The 12,463-nt window shown below is 45.7% G+C and overlaps 1 protein-coding gene across 4 annotated transcripts in view; it reads right to left on the reverse strand.

The window, feature by feature from the left end:
- Positions 1-4,987: 4,987 nt before the first annotated feature.
- PPP1R12B (protein phosphatase 1 regulatory subunit 12B) overlaps positions 4,988-12,463 on the reverse strand; it is a 158,440-nt gene continuing 150,964 nt past the window's right edge. For all 4 annotated transcript variants that reach the window (XM_065402540.1, XM_065402538.1, XM_065402537.1 and 1 more), the window contains one exon: positions 4,988-5,074. In XM_065402540.1, coding sequence (XP_065258612.1) covers positions 4,988-5,074 — 87 coding nt within the window. The remainder of the gene's footprint in view (positions 5,075-12,463) is intronic.

Below are 12,463 nucleotides of genomic sequence, written 5' to 3' on the forward strand. Positions count from 1 at the left end.
CTTTGGTGGAGGAGGACAGGAAAGGAGAGAGAAGTGGAAACTTTAAAGCATATGTACAACATGACCAGCATTTCAAAGCGTGGCCTGAGACTCCGTTACCCTTGGAAGTTAGAGGCTCTACCTAGCTGATGGATGAATGAGACAAATTCAGGAAAACCTAGCCTTCATCTCTGAGGGCTTATCGGTTGCTGGAGACTCGCCCTAGGTACTGCAGTCAGCAAGGAGAATGTTCTCTATTAGCAATGGCGAGATTTCTTCAACCTATCCCGGGCAAACATGGTGAAGTTCTTACCAGCTCGCTCAGCCCCAAGCATGATGGGCAGAATCAGGGTTGGAACATCCTTTCCCCTGCAGGGGGCTGAAGTGTGTTATGGATTGACAAGCTTTGTACAGAATGGCTTTGAAAACAACCTAACTTGCTTCCCACCAACTAGACTCGAGCACAATAGTTCACTAGGCCAGATTAGCAGACTCTTCATTCTGAGACATTTCCACAATGCACATAATCCGGACGCCTTTAAATCAGGTCCTTCCAAACAGAGTTGGGACTGAACTGACCTTTCACCAATGGACACATCACAATTCAAAGAGAGTAGTACAATACCTGCGTCACATGCACTTTGTCAACCGATTGATTATTGGTCATACTCCAGTGTCTTATAACTGATAGCTGTAAGGGAAAAAGACCTGTAATGGCCGGTGAAAGCCCAAACCAACTGGGTATTATCTGCCGCACTTTATGATGAAATGGAAGTGCTGTAAAATTACCTGGAGACTGTGCCAGCCGATCCGATTTCTGTATGGCCGACTTATTCACTGATCAAAACTAAAAAGACACAAAAACCCTTAACCAGTCTGAAACCAGCTTATTCGTAAGAGTGCAGTACACTTATAAAAACCTGCACCACTGCAGATAAGTTGCTCTCTGATTGGCTGAGGCACATTTGGCCTGCTCTCTAGACTAATCAATTCACTACTTCAACACACAGCAGATCAATATTGGTACAGCGAGCTGCTGTCACTACTGTCCCACATCAATATCCATTAGATAAAATCTCCAGTCACATGGTGTAACAGAACTGAAGCCACACTGACAATACACCTATCCTATACAGACTCCGCTTTGCCTCTGTTCTCTTTTTAAAAAAATGCATTGTCCTTTAATAGCTCAGAGGTCACTCCCGTGCAATGACCTCCAATTCATTCACGTTTACTCAAAAATATGAACGCCCACCTTAATCTCCAGCCAATACAGCCCATCACTCCAGATTTGTCCCACATTAGCAGCTTTCAAGACTAGCTACATTCCCTATGCAAGTGGAGAGTGCTTTTTTGCAAACTCCAACACCCCAGGTACCCCTCTTAGCAAGCCTTCGATTTCACCCGAAACTCACCTTTGACAAACAGACCCGCTCCCACTTCAATAAACCCTGGTTTCCCAATTTGTGAGCAATGAAACTGAAACCCACTCAAGAACATTTCTTCCTCATTTCAGGTTATGTCTGTGACCCTTTGTGGCCTACATGGCCCAGCTAGTCAAAGGCAGAGTTGCACAGAGCTCGCAGCATAAGGATTTATAAGAGATATGCAAGCACTTCAAAAGGTGCGAGGGTATTTCTGAAGTTCAGCTTTGATGCAAGTCTTTTGTGGGTGGGAAAGTAGCTGTAAGAGGCAGAGGACTCCTCTCTCAATTTAAACAGAATTCTCACACACCCTGCACTTTCCACCTTTCTCAAGTGTGTTTAGAACACACAGATCTAAACTTCCACGTTTTCCTCCTCACCAAATTTCTATTTGACAGAGAAAATTCTAGGAGTCACTGCAATGCTAGGTCATCCTTGCATACAACCTGGCTAAAATCTAATCCTTGCATGTCGAAAAAATGGAGCAATTTTTATGCAGAAGAAACACTTCTCTAGATTTCACTGCCAGTTAAAAAGACAGGTGTGAATTCTGCTTGTTATGGGGAAATAATTTACCAGGAAAGCCTGGTAGATAAATTAAGAAGCACATTAAAACTGTCCCTCAGCTATTGCAGCTGCAAGTTATGGTAAGTTTCTTGGATAAAAATGGGTTCACCCCCAAGCAATTGCTTGGAAAAAGCTCTAGTGCGTTCTAGGGGAGACCACTGGCAAATGCTATGGATTAAAATAGGGAACATTTTAAAAAAACTGCACTCTGCCTTGAGCGTAGAAAGCCGTGTGTCTTGCATTGTATCTCCTCAGTGGGATAGTTAAGTCAGCAAAGGTCAACTGAGCCCAAGAAACATTCTGACCGAGTTGGTGTACAACAGCATTGTATCACTATGAAATGCTTGTAGCTCTGGCTAGTCAATGACATTAAATTTTTGTTCTGAGTTCTAGCCTAGACAGAGATTAGGATGATAAACCTAGTGCTAAACAGACACCTAATTAAAAGTGTCTTGGCTTCACACGGTACTACATGAGATTCATGCCTCTTGCATCCCATATTACCTATTGCAGATTCTTCGTTAGGATCAAGTGCAGTAAAGAAGAAGGATTCCCTGAATTTTGTCTTTTTAATGGTCCAGGTAGGTAGTGGCAAACTCATAGTGCAGAATGGAATACTGCAGACTGGAGTATTGAAAAAACAGACAGTGGTTCTTGTCCAATGGAAAACATGTTGATGAGAGACTCGCAATAGCATACCAGCCAGCTGAAAGGCATTGCTCTCCGTAGCCCACTGACAGGTGTAGAACCTCTACCTCCATATACATAGGAAGTGAGCAACCTCCTGTCACATCTAGACTTAAGTCCAAAACTGAAGCAAGCAGTGGGCCATAAAATGAAAATTCCAGGGGGATGAGGAAAACCCCAGAGAACAAGTGCTTACTAGAGGAGAGCAGCGCTTGGATAAGGTGTGAGGAATTAAACCAGATAAGCATTTGCCCATTTTAATTCCGGATGCTATGAAGTTCTAGAAGGAATAAAATGGATCCCTGGCTCAGAGACAGTGCTATGCAGAAGGCCCAGGTGCCATGATTGGCTTTGATCTCTTCCCCTCTGGACTAGATGTGTTGCAGTTGCAACAACTCAATGCATTCGGAGGAAAAGTGATGTCTCGCGTCACACACAAGCGATGCCACTGAGGCTCCGAAGTGGGTCTTGTCATCCTGCTCAGCTGAGAGGATGGTGGATGCACCACAGGAGCTGGAGAGTAGGTGCAAAACCAAGTTTTGGATACAAAAAATAGAAGGGAGATAAGAAACTTTGCCTCGGGCCAACACCTACTGATGCAATAACCGAGATGCTAAAGACAAAGTTAGACTTTACCCTGTTGAGCAATGATGAGAATAATATCCATGTTCAAGTTACTCATCTGTCCCTGTCAACATAGTGGCTAGACTCACATCTTCTGCGCCAACGCTGGAATCTCTGAACAAGGAGGGTCCTTTCCCGAACCCACCACAAGTAGTCCTCTAACGGTAGGCTCAGCAGATGTGTTAACAAGTTAATGCCTGGCTTCCACTGGAAGCTAGAAAGAGACGTGTGTAACATCTGGAGGAGTCACCTTCTTAATGCCCTTGGAAGTGAACACTTCCAAATTGTTCCAAGTACACAGGACATGAAAGAGCCCTTTGAGGTTTTCATCCAGGTCAAATCCTGTTGCTAGCTTCCAGCAATCAAAACAGTTTACCCCACAGATCTGGTTACCAGTACACACCCCAAAACTGGCTCATTCTGGCCACTATTAAATGAAAACAGTTACACCCTCTAATGACATGGAGCTGGCAACTGATCATTGCTTAAGGTTTCTCAACCTTGCTGTATTAGCTGTGTCAGGATTTGCCATCAAAGGCCGGGCTATCCTTTTTGTAGCCAAATACAGCCTCTCCACCCTCTCCCCTTTAAAGCCAATTCAAAATACACCTGTATTTTCATTCGTTTTTGCTCTTGTTGGAAATTAAAACAAGTACACCAGACATCTGCTCCGAGTACTTTGCAGGGTGCTATCCTGTAAGTAACACTAACAGACAAATGCTCATCCTGTTGCTACTGGAAGAAGATGGGGGTTGGTTACTTGTGCATGCGTACCTCCCTGCATGGATATTCACACCCAGATTTGTTACATGTGCATGTGAGGCCAGCAGGTGACCTCTGCTGCTTCAGTTTCTCCTTCATCAGAGACCCCGGCTAATATCAGCAATGAATCTTATCCCAAGAGGAAAGAGCCCAGATGCAATTAGCAGATGCTATTACCTGGATAGTAACCGAGACAGCAACTGTGGAAGGAGTACAGAGTGACCCACGATTGCCTGGGCTGTAGAAATGAAGCATGGGCAAAGGGCGGGAGGGGGGGGGGGGGGTCTGAAACTGGGATTCAGAAATGAAGATAGCAAACAGATTTAAAATCGTACGTTAAATAGAGCCAGCTACTGGGATGACAGGAGAACAGAGCCTCCGTGCAAAGCAGCTGTCGTCACAGTCTGTCACAGAAACGAGCCCCCGTGGCTTTCACAGCATCACATTGTAACCGGACCCCCAACGCCAAGTGGGCAGCTGACGTACACCCTCAGTGTGACAACTCCCACTCATGTCCCCCCGCCCCCAGCTACAAAGTTTCTGGACCCGTCGGATCACTTCTACAGAGTCATTTCTGTATCGCTTATTACAGTAGAAGCTTCTCTGCTCCAGACTGGAGTCCAATGTGGACAAGGCTGGGTTTGTGGCAGGAAGTTTTGGCAGCTCAAACCCAGCTCTCATGTCTCTTTTCCCCTTGAATAAAATGTCCAAGATACCACGACATGCTTAAATTAAAATAATAAAATGGCTGGGGGTGCATTCAGAGGGATGCTAAGGGAATGTACAATGAGGGGACGGGACGGGGGAGTGCGAGGCGCATTGTTCCCACGGCTGAAAGGCTTGCTGTACTTTTGATTGGAGGGCAAGAGGCGGTTGGGGGCTGGGTGGCAGGGTTGGCAGCTTGTGCACAGAAGCCCCCTCCTTCCTTCCTTCCCTCCGACGTCCTACTTGGAGAGTTTGCTGATGACACGGATGAGTGCTCCATTTTCATCTTTCAGCCTCTGATTGTCGGACTTCAGCTCTGTCAAAACCTGCACAAAGACAAAGGCAGGGGAAGGGTTACACAGCTCATTGTTACGGTCACAAAAGCCTCACCAGGCTAATGGGAACCAGCGGCCGGTGGAAAGGAACATACTGTGACGTTGTGCAGTCTATATGGTTTTATAAAAATATAAGTGAGTATAATGTAACTGGGATATGCTTCATGCAAAAGGTCTCTTGTAAGGTATCATTACAAAGCTTATAATCTACTGAGTGTGATCATCCGATTTGTATAAATGTACCACTCTTGTATCTAAAACTAGAAATATAAAACATAACTCTGAGGGCCTATTGTAATTATGTAAAGTGTGGGCCATTAATGATGGTTTGGAATCTTGATGACTCCCATTAACAAGGACCATTGTCTGCAGATGACTGTGTTTACCTGTGAGTCTTCCTGTATATGTGTGCTGGCAAGTGAGTAATGAAGTCTTGCAGTGACATGTGATCATGTCACCTGAACTGGAATCCATCTTTAACCTGGTGCTTTTCCAGTGAGGGGGGGGTGGAAACCCAGAGAGACAAAGGGTTCCCGCCTTATGCAAAAGATATATAAAGGGGTGGAAGAGAACAGAGAGGGAGAGGAGCCATCATGGAGAATCCCCTAGATAACACCTAAGCTGGAACAAAAGCTGTACCAGGGGAAAGAATTGTGCCCAGGCCTGGAAGGTGTCCAGTCTGAGAAAAACTTACTGAAGCATTTCTGAGGGTGAGATTATCTGTATTTAGTTTGATTAGGCATAGATTTGCGCATTTTATTTTATTTTGCTTGTGACTTACTTTGTTCTGTCTGTTACTACTTGGAACCACTTAAATCCTACTGTCTGTATTTAATAAAATCACTTTTTATTTAGTAATTTACTCAGAGTATGTATTAATACCTGGGGGAGCAAACAACTGTGCATATCTCTCTATCAGTGTTATAGAGGGCGAACAATTTATGAGTTTGCCCTGCATAAGCTTTATGCAGGGTAAAACGGATTTATCTGGGTTTAGACCCCATTGGGAGTTGGGCATCTGAGTGCTAAAGACAAGCACACTCCTGTGAGCTGGTTTCGGGTAAACTTGCAGCTTTGGGACTAGTGATTCAGACCCTGAGTCTTTGTTAGAGCAGACTGGAGTGTCTGGCTCAGCAAGACAGGGTGCTGGAATCCTGAGCTGGCAGGGAAAACAGAAGCAGGGGTAGTCTTGGCACATTGGGTGGCAGCTCCCAAGGGGGTTTCTGTGATCCAACCCGTCACAGTGGCGTAGTCGAGCAGGATCTGTGCACAGCTGATTGCTTTGAGATACTGGTAGTTTAAGTGAATTTTAAGTGTGGTGGCTGAAGAACAGACAAAGTGGTTACTGGTTTGTTATTTTCTGTTTGCTTATTTCGGGAAAGGAAATTAGGGACAGAAAAGGAAGCAAAATAAGTAAGAATGAAGATCAAAAGAAGCTAAAACTACACAAGTTGCAAATTGCCCAGAAAGACTGAACAATGGGCGCTGGAAATGTCTCTGTTAACTAAGAAGCCCCTGAGCTGAGTACATCTCAGTTTCAGTGAACTGCAGATGGGTGTGGCCCAACCTCTGTCTGTGCTGAAGCTGACTGGAGTGTCTAACCTAGCAAGACAGGAGGGGAGGGGTGCCTGTTCTGGCAGGAGGGTGTTCTCTGTGGTATCCCAGCTCGTCAAGTGATGGTCTCAAGGAAAGACAAATGGAAATTGATGTACAATTTGCCTGGGAAAAGGCTGACCTGGAAAAAGAAAAGGCTGCCCACCAGCCTGGACTTAAGAGACAAAGCAAGTAAGACCCAGAAGCATGACCTGGCTGTAATGGAGTGGAAGAGGTGCACAGAGACATGTATCCTGGAGCTGGAATTTGGGGTCCTGGTGACTGCTGCGGTGGGAACAAACCCCAAGGATCTAGCTGGAAGCAAACCCAACCTGAGTGAAAGGGGGGGGATTTTGCTGGCCAGCGAAAGGTCTCTCATAGCTGGTAGCTGTGAGCCTACAGCTGGATCAGGGTCTCTTTCCCTTTTGGGGGACACAGGAGTGTCTGCCCCATAGGGGAGCCCCAAAACGAATTTTAGGTATACTGCCTCCGCCATGGTCAGTGTCCAAGTCTCTGGCAGTAAGTTCAGGAGGAGGGTGTGACGTTGTGCAGTCTATATGGTTTTATAAAAATATAAGTGAGTATAATGTAACTGGGATATGCTTCATGCAAAAGGTCTCTTGTAAGGTATCATTACAAAGCTTATAATCTACTGAGTGTGATCATCCGATTTGTATAAATGTACCACTCTTGTATCTAAAACTAGAAATATAAAACATAACTCTGAGGGCCTATTGTAATTATGTAAAGTGTGGGCCATTAATGATGGTTTGGAATCTTGATGACTCCCATTAACAAGGACCATTGTCTGCAGATGACTGTGTTTACCTGTGAGTCTTCCTGTATATGTGTGCTGGCAAGTGAGTAATGAAGTCTTGCAGTGACATGTGATCATGTCACCTGAACTGGAATCCATCTTTAACCTGGTGCTTTTCCAGTGAGGGGGGGGTGGAAACCCAGAGAGACAAAGGGTTCCCGCCTTATGCAAAAGATATATAAAGGGGTGGAAGAGAACAGAGAGGGAGAGGAGCCATCATGGAGAATCCCCTAGATAACACCTAAGCTGGAACAAAAGCTGTACCAGGGGAAAGAATTGTGCCCAGGCCTGGAAGGTGTCCAGTCTGAGAAAAACTTACTGAAGCATTTCTGAGGGTGAGATTATCTGTATTTAGTTTGATTAGGCATAGATTTGCGCATTTTATTTTATTTTGCTTGTGACTTACTTTGTTCTGTCTGTTACTACTTGGAACCACTTAAATCCTACTGTCTGTATTTAATAAAATCACTTTTTATTTAGTAATTTACTCAGAGTATGTATTAATACCTGGGGGAGCAAACAACTGTGCATATCTCTCTATCAGTGTTATAGAGGGCGAACAATTTATGAGTTTGCCCTGCATAAGCTTTATGCAGGGTAAAACGGATTTATCTGGGTTTAGACCCCATTGGGAGTTGGGCATCTGAGTGCTAAAGACAAGCACACTCCTGTGAGCTGGTTTCGGGTAAACTTGCAGCTTTGGGACTAGTGATTCAGACCCTGAGTCTTTGTTAGAGCAGACTGGAGTGTCTGGCTCAGCAAGACAGGGTGCTGGAATCCTGAGCTGGCAGGGAAAACAGAAGCAGGGGTAGTCTTGGCACATTGGGTGGCAGCTCCCAAGGGGGTTTCTGTGATCCAACCCGTCACACATACACACTGAATTACAGCAGTCCAGGAGACTCAAAGCTGGAGTGACAGGGGATGAGCGCGGAGTGCTTTCAGTACCGAACACTTCCCATCTGCTGCTTGCTGGGGGCAGTCAGCACATTTATGAGATTTTCCAAAACCCTCTGCAATTCTGATCAGTCCTTTCGAGAAATGGGAACAGGTGCGGCCACGGAGGCAGCTCTCTGGACAAGCCAAAGGACCCAGAGTGGGAGGTTCGGAGGCAGCATTCTTTCTTAAAGTTACGCCAGCACTACATGAAATGAGTTAAGCAGCAGGACAAAGGCAGGGCTAGGATGAGGGAATCATTTTAGAGCTTGATCATTAGATCGTGAATTGATTGCCAATGGCTAGTTATGATTGACAGACTGACTGAGGGTGACCTGAAGTATTTTTAGAAAGTTACGTGCATGCCCTGTTTTTGCCTCTTTATGATAGTCAAAGGAGACCGGAAAGGTTTATGTTAATAGCGTCCACACTATGCTCTCCCGGTGCCTCCCCCTACTCTTCTCGATCTGGTGGAGTACAGGAGTTAACGGGAGAGCAATCTGCGGTTGATTTAGCAGGTCTTCACTAAACCCGCTAAATTGTCTGCCGATGCGTCGATCCCTGGGTAAGTGTAGACAAGCCCTTAGTAAAAAATCAGATGCAAGTCTGGTCATCCCTGACTTTTCTGGAGGATCTGAGGGCTGTGTATTGCAAGCTTTCATACTGCACCTGAAGGAGGAGGAAGACATTGACAGAGCAAATCCTTCCTTCCTGTATAGTGTTCATTAGTAATTTCAGTTAATAGGTGTTAAAATCAAAACAGTAACGGACTATTCCCTTCCCCTCTTGGGATGTCATTGCACCAGTCCTCCGGGGTAAACAGTCTGTTTTCCAAGCCTTTCAGGTATGGCCACACAAAGCTGAAAGGGTCACAAACCCATTTTTTCCCCTGCAGGTCAACTTTAAATGGCCAAGTCAGAAATTCCAGGTAGAGGACAGGGCAGTTTACATCCAACAAGATTAGTTGTGTCTACACTAAACTGTGCTATGAAAAAATTCTCATGGCTCACACTGGTATAGATTAAGCGCTGGACTCATGGCTGCCACAATCGATTGAAAACTGGATAGGTTGAGGACAACGATAGGCAACACTGATAAGTTATCCATGTCAATTAATATCAATGTCGAGATGGATTTTAAAAACCTGGGAAAGTCCCCCAAACAAAGTCACAAATCTTTAAGAATCTTTTTATTTGGCTCAAGTGGAACAATCCAGCACACCCATAAGGAGCCAAGAATTCACTAGCTAACATGCAAACTCCGTTCATACCACAAACAGCTACTGGAAAAAAACAACCCTACTTCCTCATTAGATCACCTACATTAACACTGCTGCCAACAGACAACTCCCAAGAGTGAAACACACTATTACACACTATTTCCACTTAAGCAATTCCCTCCATTAACAGTGAAGCCAACAAAGCAGGCTTAAACTACAAATCTACACTGCCCCCACAAATGTCTACCACTGCACAACGGCATTCAGCATGCCAAAGAGAAGGTAACCATGCCACGTTGTCTGAGTTAAAGGCTGCATGGTTTGTATGAGGGAAGGAGGTGGGCGTAATGTGGTTGTGGGTTGCAAGGGTAGGGTGGGGATTTAACGAGCGATCTGTTGTTTTGTTTTGTTTTTAATGGTTGTGCAGTTGGTCTGTGTGTTGGTTTGAAAGGCAAGCGTTTGTTTGGATTATTTTTATTGGCATTTAAGCAATAGGTCAATTTTACCAATAAAAAACCAACTACCGTATATACTCGATCATAAGCTGGTTCGTTTATAAGCCGACCCCCCTCAAGATGGATAAGTAAAAATGGAATTTTTTTATAACTCGTTCATAAGCCGACCCTATAATTCAGGGGTCAGCAAACTTTGGCTCCCGGGCCATCAGGATAAGCTGCTGGTGGGCCAAGATGGTTTCTTTACCTCGCGTCAACAGGCACGGAGGTAAACCTAAGTAAACAAAGTGTCCCGGTGCGCCAGCTGCTTACCCTGATGGGTCGGGACAGCAACTGGTGGGGAAATGTTTTGGGGGGGGGAGAAGCTGGGGGTCACAGGAGTAACCCCTGTGACCACCCCCCACATGACCCCACCCCTAGCCCGGGACCCCCCCACTCTCCCCATCCCATCCCACCTTATCTGGGGCGGGCCAGGGGAGGATGTCTCTGGCCTGGCTGGAGATGCTCCAGCAGGCTGGGCAGCACGGCCGTAGCCTGCTCCGGCGGGCCAGACTGGGCGGCGCGGCTGCAGCATGTTCCAGTGGGCTGGGCCGGGTGGCACGGCCGCAGCGTGCTCTGGGGGCGGGGCCGAGCAGCATGGCTGCAGCCTGCCAGGCCCGGAGCTGCAGATGCTTCGGAGGCTGGGGGGAGAGCAACGTGGCCAGAAGTGGAGAGACTCTGGCCCCGCCTCTTCCCTTCTGGCTCTGCTGCCTCTCCTTGCTCCCTCTGTTGGGGGGGAGGGGCTGTGTCCCACCTCTCCCTCTCTATACCCGTTCATAAGCCGACCCCCTTCTCTGGTGCTTCCCTTTTTTACTAAAAAAATTCGGCTTATGAACGAGTATATACGGTAACTTGCCATTGTTAGGTGGATGGAGGACACCGTACATCACTGTAGTCCCAAGAGACCATGTGACACGGGGAAAGCATTTGGTATCTGGTTGCTTCTCTCCTGCCTTCCAACTCAATTTGCAGCCCAAGCAAGACTCAGCACAGCCATACACAAACTGCTGGGTCAACAGACCTAGTCAGTTTAATCACATTAGTTCCTGTTTGCATGTCAGGATTCAGTTTCCAGACAAGCAAAGCTTCCCAGAAGCTGGTGTCCTCTCTACATCTCTGTTTGGTGGATTCTGGTGTATTGTGAAGTCTTGAACAAACCCAGATGGCTGTGGGGGACCCTCTAGTTGGTGTCTCCTGGTTCGGGAACAGGTAAATCTGTCATGGGTTCCCATAAGGAGTGAAAGAGGTTACATAGCAGTGTCTCAATATTAACTGCTTACTGGAAGCTTGGAGCTTGGCCACGTTTTACAAGCAAGGTCCACCAAGGTTTGGCGATTTATTGCACCAGTAAGAATGCAACTTTAACAATAAAACAAGTACTTCTAAAAAGGTTCAGCCCTGCACAAAGAAACCAACTACTCCCAAGGGAGCTTCTGAAAGTAGAACAGACCTGACTGCTTGACTGCAGAAAGCCAAGCTTTTAAAATACCATCCCCCCTCCTCACCCTTACTTGCTGAATGTACCAGTTCCCTATCTGTTTCACTGTAAAGCAAACTGGAGTCTTGTAAAGTGAGTTAGACACAAAGCAGATTGACAATGACTAGGACAGACAGCTGAACACTTTTCTGGTCAATACAATACTGAAAGTGAACGAGCTGAACCAACATAGCAGCGGGAATTCAGTCCTCAGGACATCCCATCCAGCATTGTTTGACTGGTGTAACAATATGGTAAAGCGAATCCTACATGTGCAAGTATTGCATATGCACTTCACTTATCTGTCACCTGTCAGGTACAAGTGAGGGTGTGACTGGAAAGAGAAAGTGATGGAGACCTTTCGAAGGGATGGGGATTTTTTGAAAATTAAATAAAACCCTTTGAGAAATGGCACCATCACCCTGGCATATGGAGTGGTTAATGGGGATGAAAATACTTGTCAGTTTTCATTCGTTGATCAAGGTACTTTAAAAAGGAGGGTAACCATTTTTTTCATTATCCAGATGGGAAACCAAGGTTTGGTTTCCTGTTTAAGGTCATAAATGAGTCAGCAGCAGAGCCAGGAAGGGACCATTAGATCATCTAGTGCAGGGGTAGGCAACCTATGGCACGCGTGCCGAAGGCAGCACGCAAGCTGATTTTCAGTGGCACTCACACTGCCCAAGTTCCTGGCCACCGGTCTGGGGGGGTTCTGCATTTTAATTTATGCATTTTATTTATAATGAAGCTTCTTAAACATTTTAAAAACCTTATTTACTTTACATACAATAGTTTAGTTATATATTATATAGACTTATAGAAAGAGACCTTCTAAAAACGTTAAAAT

The sequence above is a fragment of the Emys orbicularis genome, chromosome 4, assembly GCF_028017835.1.
Source record: "Emys orbicularis isolate rEmyOrb1 chromosome 4, rEmyOrb1.hap1, whole genome shotgun sequence".
NCBI classification, from domain to species: Eukaryota; Metazoa; Chordata; order Testudines; family Emydidae; genus Emys; species Emys orbicularis.